Genomic DNA, 8,191 nt, shown 5'->3' with positions numbered 1-8,191 from the left:
GGGGCCGGGATCCCAGGAGCATCCTCCACGGCTACGTCCCACCCGATTCGCACGGCGGCTGGTGTCATTCTCGACAACTGTCTAAGGTGGGATGCTCTGCCCCCAGATCTAAGTAGGACCCGAAGACGGGCTTGGGGTTTCTGTGCTTGTGTTTGAACAAACCCAGTTTTTTTTACTGGCATCATCCCTGCCCCTCACTCTTGCCTCCCTCACTCCCTCCCCCGCCCCCAGGCCCCCGGCCTCTCTCTACCCTCCACCGTCAGCCCCAGCAAAGTCCAGCTCCCTCAGCGGCAGGAAATGCGGGTCAGGATCCGGATGGTCTCGGAAGGGCCAGGGCCAGGAGAGAGCTCTGCTGGTGAGCCCCATTCCTCACACACGTGTGAGGGGCCTGGCCAGGCAGGAGGCAGCCTGTGACACCAGAGCGCCCTCCCCAAGCTTCCCATCCGCGTGGCCGCAGGGCGTCGGTGCCCTGAGCTTGGCCCCCTTCACTCACCGAAGCCTCCGGGGTTGGAGCGGGGAGAATAAAAGCTCTGGACGCCGCACCTCTTACAGAAGGTGTGCTGCGCCTTGTGGGTGTTGAAGGTGTATGTGGTGATGCTCTCGGCTCCCTGAGGGACACAGACAAGGAGCTTCAGTTGTTGTTTACAAAGACAAATCGTCTAAAAGGCTCAATGGGGAAACCCAACTCGCCAGGCTCCCGGAGTCACGTCCAACCCGAGGTCGGGGCCCCAACTGCACGGCCCAGAGACCCGTCAGCCTGGAGTGTGACAGCTGAGGGCTTCTCCCTAGTCAGCTGCACACAGAACACCCCGGCCTCGAGCTTGCCCTGCATCCCCGGCCTAAACCGGGGGACTGGGTCCCCGTGTCCCCAAACTCAAGGTCCTAAGAACACACTCACTGGACTCAAATTCATCTACAAAGGACCAAGTAGGAAAGAACATCTGCCAGACGTCACAGGCTAATTTCCTTAATGGAGAACACAAACGGGAAACTGGGCAGAGGATGTGAACAGACAGTTCAGAGGAATGGGGAAAACACATCTCTCTTTAACCTGTGAAATATCCACACTCACAAACTGCAATGAGGTAGTTTTCACTCGGGGCAAAAATTAAAAAGTGAGCTATAATATCAAAAAACAAACAACCCAATCCAAAAATGGGCAGAAAAAGACATTTCTCCAAAGAAGATATACAGATGGCCAACAAACACATGAAAAGATGCTCAACATCACTAATCATTAGAGAAATGCAAATCAAAACTACAATGAGGTATCACCTCACACCAGTCAGAATGGCCATCATCAAAAAATCTACGAACAGCAAATGCTGGAGAGGGTGTGGAGAAAAGGGAACCCTCCTACACTGTTGGTGGGAATGTAAATTGATACAGCCACTCACAAGAGGGAGGGGATATGGGGATATACGTATTCATATAGCTGATTCACTTTGTTGTACAGCAGAAACTAACACCACATGGTAAAGCAATTATACTCCAATAAAGATGTAAAAAAAAAAAAACACCTTAACAGAAGCCTAAGATATACGCGTATTATAGGTAATTGAAAGTTATAGTTAATTTGAGGGCTAATACAATTTTTACGTCCCAAAAAAAAAACAGCGAGCTAACGATACTGCATGTGTAGAGAAACACTCACTCGGATATGAGTCACAGGAATGTAAATCCATAAATTTGGTAACAGCTACTAAAATTTTTAAATGCACATATTGTTTAACACAGCAATTCCACTTCTAGAAATGTATCCTGCAATTAAAATTCCGTATTTTATCCAATGAGCTGTATGTAGATGTTAATGCAGCATTTGTAAAAGCTAAACGTTAGAAACTCTGAAACTGTCCATCAACAGAAGACTGGTTAGAGCAATCACGGACGGGCATAAATATGGAATCTCAGCAAGTTTTGGAAAAAATAAGGCAGTTCTACTTACAAATACTACTAGGGAACAATCTCCAAGGTTACAAAGTTAAGTGCAAAGGCAAGGTTTAAAACAATTTGTGTAGCATACTAACATTCCTATTTTTAAAAAGCATACATACATCCTGGCATGTGCTTTTAAAGAAATAACCAAGAAAGCAGCAGCTTCTCTCAGGGAGACACTGGGGGGCTGAAGGGTCAGAGCTTTTTATGGGTCTTCCCCGGCCACCACGGGAGACAGGCCCTCAGAGCTGCATCGAAAGACTGTTCCCAGGGGGGCCTCTTCTCACCCCACAGGGAGGCCGCAAAGAACAGCCAAGGGGTCCCAAACCTTGCAGAGTTATCTGGGCATACGCTTTCCCCCAGGAAACCCTCGGGAGGCCTGAGAAGCCAGCTCACAGCCTCCTGGACCTCATTCAGCACGAGGGCCCACCGGTGACACACAGACCCCGTCCCATAGTGTCCACACGTCCACCTGCCTGACCCCCACCCTGCTGGCCGCTACAGCGCGTGGTCCATCGTCATGACGCTGCTATACACTCACCCTCCCTGCTCGCTTCTTCCGTCTTCCTGCCCAATGAGAAATCACCAGTGTCCCCCACGTGGCAAGTCTAACGTTTACTTCTCCTGACCCCCGGACTCTTGCCCCTCTGAACCTGCCCCGCCCTGCAGGCTCTTCCTCCCTCCCCACCGGCCACCCTTCTCAGGCCCCTCCGCTCCGCTCCCTGTACGTGCTGGGTCCTGGGCCCCCGCGTGTTGGACTGCACCGTCTGCCCAGCTGCCCTCACCCCACGACTCCAGACAGACACGTGTGCGGCTGCCCACCCCCTGGCTCCGCCTCTGTCACCGCTCACAACGCTTCACCCCAACCTTCTCAAGAATCGGATGTGAGTCCAGCACCTTCCGCGCTGGCTTCTCCCCCAGGACCTGGCATCTCCAGGCGACCAGCTGCTCGGAGGCCCAACCTCCTTCTCCGCTCTTCACACCCCGTCCTTCCTCTCGAGCAGCGGCTCTCAGCGCATGGTCCCAGGACCAGCCGCGTCACCGTCACCTGAGAACTTGCGAGAAACGTCCATCTTGTGCCCACCCCGCCCCGCAAGACCTGCACAGTCAGGAGGGGGCCCAGCGATTTGTCTAACGAGCCCTCCGGTGGCCGTGCACAACCTGGACTCCGAGAACCACCCGCTCCAAAACACACCTCCATTGACCACTGTCTGCCCGTCCCCATGACTGCCACCCTCTCCCGGCTGCCCCCGGCCTCCGTACTCACCTCCTCACCATCCGCTCTGCACGCGACGGCCACCGCGCGCTTTTCAAAGACTGAAGCACATGTAGTCCCCGCCCCGCTTAAAACCCTCCCCAGGGTTCACTCTCCAGAGGACAAAACCCGTCTCCTCATCCACTCCGGCCTCTCTCCAGCCCCAGCTCGGTCCGCTGGTTCACCTCCACCCTGCGGCCACGAGGGCCACCGTGCAGCTCCTCGGACACGCCAAGCGGCCCCCCGGCGCCATGCCCGCCCCGTGCCCAGGACCCCCATGCCTCGGCATTGAAGCGCCAGAGGGGCCTGCCGTAGCCGCCGAGACTCGCCACCGGCCAGCCTCCGTCACGCTGCCCCGCTCCGACCCTCCACTGGGCACTTCCGGGCCTCGTCCCGTTCCTCTGTCTCCCCCATGAGGTGTGAGGTCCCAGACGACAAGGGCCCTGTCTGCCACGACAGCTGCGGGGTTTCAGTGGAACGCAGCCTGGCACACAGCAGCTGCCCCATAAACACTGCTGAATCAAGGAAGGAGGTTTGTACTTAAAGAACAAACGGAAAACTGCTCTCTCCTTCACCAGGCCGGGCGGAAGAAGAGAGCCAGCTCGAGACGCCAGGGCGGCCGGAGAAGCAGGCCCACGGCGGTGGGATGGCGGGGGCGCTGCCAACTCCGAAGCCGTGAGATCCCGGCCGGCCGCCCGCGTGTCTTCGGGAGCCGCCTGTCTTGGGGGGCTGGGGCCACAGCCTCCAGCTAGCACCCGAGGGGGGCTCGCGGGAAAGGCGAGGGCAGGTCAGCTGCCCGCCGTCGCTCCCACCCCGACCAGACACCCACCCCAGGATCGAGGGCAGACACAGACAAGGAGCCACCCCGGCCTGAAGTGTCTGGAATTAAATCTCAGCTTTTCCTCCCAGACACTCACCGAGGGGCCACTGCATGCCGAGGCCCCAAGGCCAGGAGATCAGACTCGACCAAAGGTGGTTCCGGGAAGCCCTCCCGACAGGCACTGCGCATGATGCCCAAGGCGAGGCGTCTGTCGGGCCCGGGGCGGGGCAATGGGAGCAGAGGACAGGCCAGAGCCCCGCCCCCCCCACCCAGGGAGCAAAGCCTGCGGAAGCCTTTTTTAAACCGGAGATTTTACTTCCAGAAGAATTGATCCAAAGACATAATGTCTAAACTGTCAAAGATTTATACACAGGGAGGTTTACGACAGCACCGCACTCAACCTAGAAATTCAAACGTAGAAGGTCGCTCGTGGTACATTCATGCAACGAAATATGCTACAGACACAGCAAGAAGCCTATAAGTAAACTACGAAACAGTTGTAGGCGTGGGGAGAGGCCAGGGGCATGAGGGCCAGTGGAGGGGAGGCCTTTCACCGTGTATGTATCTACTCTGTACTTTGCAAATCTGGTACCAAGCACAGAAAACTCCCCCAAATACTAAAGTTAAAAATCTTTTCAATCATTTATTTTTCATCGGGAAATGATAAAAGTCAGTTATAAAGCAGATAAAAAGGTAAAATTCTACCTTGATAAAAGCACACATGATTTATTTAGATGTATTCATCCATGTCCAAAATAACATGCAAGGATATTCAGCAGAACACAACCAGTGGTTACCTTTGATTGACAGGATTTGGGTGATCTTATTTATTTTTGATTCTCTGTGTTTGTACATGTTTCCACTGTAATATCAAATATATATCCAAAAATACTGGGTTGGCCAAAAAGTTCGTTTGGCTTTTTCCATAACATCTCACAGAAACACTCAAACAAACTTTTTGGCCAACCCAATATAAAGGGGGGAATGACAGCTGGGTGACAGGGGAAAGCATACGGCCCGGGAGGCCCCCTGCGCCTGGCACCCTGTAAGCCCCACTCACGGCACTCACCTTGAGGAGCTTGAAGCGAGAGGCGGGAACAATGAAGTGTCTATTCTGCTTCTTCTTGCAAATACTGCAGCTACAGAAAGACAAGAGCAGACCTTGGACTGTGAACGACCACCTGCACCCTCTGAGTTCCCCCCGGGGCCCAACCTGCCCCGTCCCAGGAGCCAGCTGACCCTTGAGGTGAAGCCCCTTGCAGCGCCATCCCAGGAAGGGCAGCTGGTGCAGGAGGGCCAGCAGCCTGGGGCCTCTGCTCTGTGTGTGCAGGAGGGCCCACGGGTCCCACAGCCAGCAGTGCAGGCCACGCACCCCTCAGGAAACCAGGACCCGGAGAACCACGCTCCTGCTGCCCACCCTTGGTTTACTACGGTGAAGGGAACTGCTGGATTCTGGAGACAGTAGAAAACAAGCAGCAGGCAGAGCTACGACCTTCTGCCCCTGGGGTATCCTCACCAGAAACGGATAAGGAAGCTTAGGTTTCCCTCTGTCCTCATCTGCAAATCACAGAAAGCCCAGCTCCACGTCAAACAGGTCCTCAGAATCATATCCTCAGAATTAAATATAAGTCTCCCCCCCCCCGTTTTAGTCCACCTTTTAAAAAACTCTAATTTCGTATAAAATCCTCTAACTTATTCCAGGGGCTGCTTCTTCAATCTGGACCGCACTGTTTAGCAGCAGGGTCAGCTCCCCGTCCCATGGTATTTATTTATTTATTCTTCACATGTACCTCAGGCACCACAGCACCAAGGGGCAAAAGGACTGGATGCTGTTGCATAACCAGTTACACACCAACTAAAGTCAGAGCCTGGAGACCCTGTTCTATCACAAGGCCTGGGAGGTGCTGACAGCAGGCGCTCCACCGATCCTGGCAGCACTGCCTGCCTCACCTGGAGCAACGGGGCCAGGTGGCCTGGGGCATGGCAAGCTTCCAGGTGCGTACGCCCTGACCTCACCTCACCTCACCCAACTCCCGAAGACTCTGCTCAAGGCCTTTCATTCAGTGCCCAGCCGCAAGGTCTCTGGGGAAGCACTCCCACCGCCAGCCCCCAGCCCCTGCACCAGTGTCTCTGGGGCACTCTGCTGGGCACAAGTCAAGGGCCCTGCTCCACATCCCCTGGGGCTGTGCTGCAGGACTGAGCTGTGTCACACACAGCAGGCTGTTATTTTTAGCCTCCCCCAGTCTTTAAAACCTTTTTCATTAATGAAAACATCTAACACAACTTCTAACGTCTAAGCAACTTGGGAAGAGAAAGCACTCACTTGCAGTCAAAGATGTGCAGGTCTGCCGAGGCCCAGACTTCAAAGCGAACCGCCCCACAGTGGCAGCCTCCTGTGTGTTTCACCAGGCCCTGGTATTCACTGAAGGGAACACAAATCAGGAAGATGAGGGTTTCTGAATAGTCAGGCCATGGTTGAAAGAAAGAAGCAAGATGGGACAGAAGTCTTTACGGGACAACCAGATGCGTTCCTGCTTCTGAGGAGGCACTGTCAGTTTTATAAAAGGATTCAGTACCTTCTTTGTATATGAGCTCTTTTTTCCACTTCTATTTTGTTAAATTGTAAAATAAAGCATTCCAAAGTATGGAAAAAAGAGAATTGGGTGGAGGATCCTAATCCAGCCACCCGAACGTTTTTATTTACATGGCAAATACTTATTAAGATTTTTTACAAGCGAGGCACTGGGGAGAAGGCAGTAAACAAGATACAGCAGATGTGGTCCTGGCCATAGGAGCCACAAACAAATTAACTGAATATTTACATGACTTGTGATAAAGGCGTACAGGCCGCCATGAAAAGGAAAGGAGACCTGACGAGTCCGGAGAAAGTTAACAAAAGGCTCCTGTAATTCTGCTGTATTCTCCTCCGGTATTTTGCATATACGTGATTTTTTACAGAGCTATCCGTACACATTACGTACAACTTGAATCTTTTTAAAACTTATAAGTCAGGCCCTTCGTTGAACATTAAGATTTGATAAATATCATCCAGCTGCTTTCCAAAAGGGCTGAACACTCTTATCAGTAATGATTGAGAAAACATTTCACTGAACCTTCTCAAGCAATAATTACAGGAAAAACAGCTCGCTGCAGTCTTATTTTGCATTTATTTGGTTACCAAGACTGAATGCTTTCTCACGTTTCTGTACAAGTTGACTCCGTTAATTTGATATATTTTTTTCTGCAGACACAAATAATGCTTATGGTAAAAAACGCAAACATTACAACATTTGATAATGTAAAAAATGAAAGTCTCATAAGTCCTAACACCCAGAGGGATCCACAGTTAACTGTTTGCTCTATGTTCCTGAGATTATTTTCCGTACAATAATGTTTTAACAATAACATAGACTATTGTTTAATATATTTTTAATTTACTGAGTTTTGGTTTTTTAACAAATGTATGTAACTTTCGCTAATCTGATAAGTTAAAAAAAATCTCACCCTTTCATGTCAACATTTTAAAATCTTTTTCTTGGCCATTTATCAGTTTGTTTTAAAGTATAAATTCAAACTTTCGTTCTACGTTTCTGACATCTTTATATTCCCCACACTGAGCAGTAGCTGGCACACCTTAGCTCAAAAACACTGAATGATGATGTATACTGAAAAATGTTCAGCCTATAGTCCAAGATGATGAACCAAAAAGTGAAGCACACGGAAAACCCAATATTCCATCTCTGAGAAGACTCGTCCTAATGAAGAGAATTTCTTACAGAACAAGGACAAAGGAACATTTTTGCTCAAGAAAAGGAGTAATCCTCAGGTTGCTATGCAATTGTTAGGTTGCTTTGTTTTCTCTTGGGTTTTCTAGCATAAGACGACTGATTCTGAGATATTTAGGGCGCTAAACTACTCGGTAGCACAACTGTGCTACGGGGCAGGGACCCCGTCTGGGGACGACGAGGCGCCCCCCAGGGCTAACAGCTCACTGCGAGCTCCACGGACCCTCCGAAGTCCTCCTCCGGCCTCCGGGGAGCCGGGGGTCCGCGCCCCGCGGCGGCAAACCCGGGGGACGCGGAGCCCCGGCCCTCGGGCCCCCGCGGCGGTTCCGAACCCTAGCGGCCCGCGCGCTCCTCCCCGCCGCCCGGCTCCGCGCAGGGCGCGCGCAGTAACAGGGG

The 8,191-nt window shown here is 52.1% G+C and overlaps 1 protein-coding gene across 1 annotated transcript in view; it reads right to left on the bottom strand.

Moving 5' to 3' along the window:
• Positions 1–8,191, bottom strand: part of CENPV (centromere protein V) — a 9,232-nt gene that overhangs the window by 669 nt on the left and 372 nt on the right. Inside the window, exons 3-5 of the mRNA XM_024752686.1 lie at positions 6,334–6,432; positions 5,080–5,149; positions 494–608 (exon numbers count right to left, since the gene is read on the bottom strand). Of these exons, the coding sequence (XP_024608454.1) occupies positions 494–608; positions 5,080–5,149; positions 6,334–6,432 (284 nt within the window). The remainder of the gene's footprint in view (positions 1–493; positions 609–5,079; positions 5,150–6,333; positions 6,433–8,191) is intronic.

The sequence above is a fragment of the Neophocaena asiaeorientalis genome, unplaced genomic scaffold, assembly GCF_003031525.2.
Source record: "Neophocaena asiaeorientalis asiaeorientalis breed wild unplaced genomic scaffold, Neophocaena_asiaeorientalis_V1.1 scaffold540, whole genome shotgun sequence".
Taxonomy (NCBI): Eukaryota; Metazoa; Chordata; class Mammalia; order Artiodactyla; family Phocoenidae; genus Neophocaena; species Neophocaena asiaeorientalis.
The sequence above is the reverse complement of the archived record's forward strand: the minus strand, read 5'-3'. Positions and strand labels throughout refer to the sequence as shown.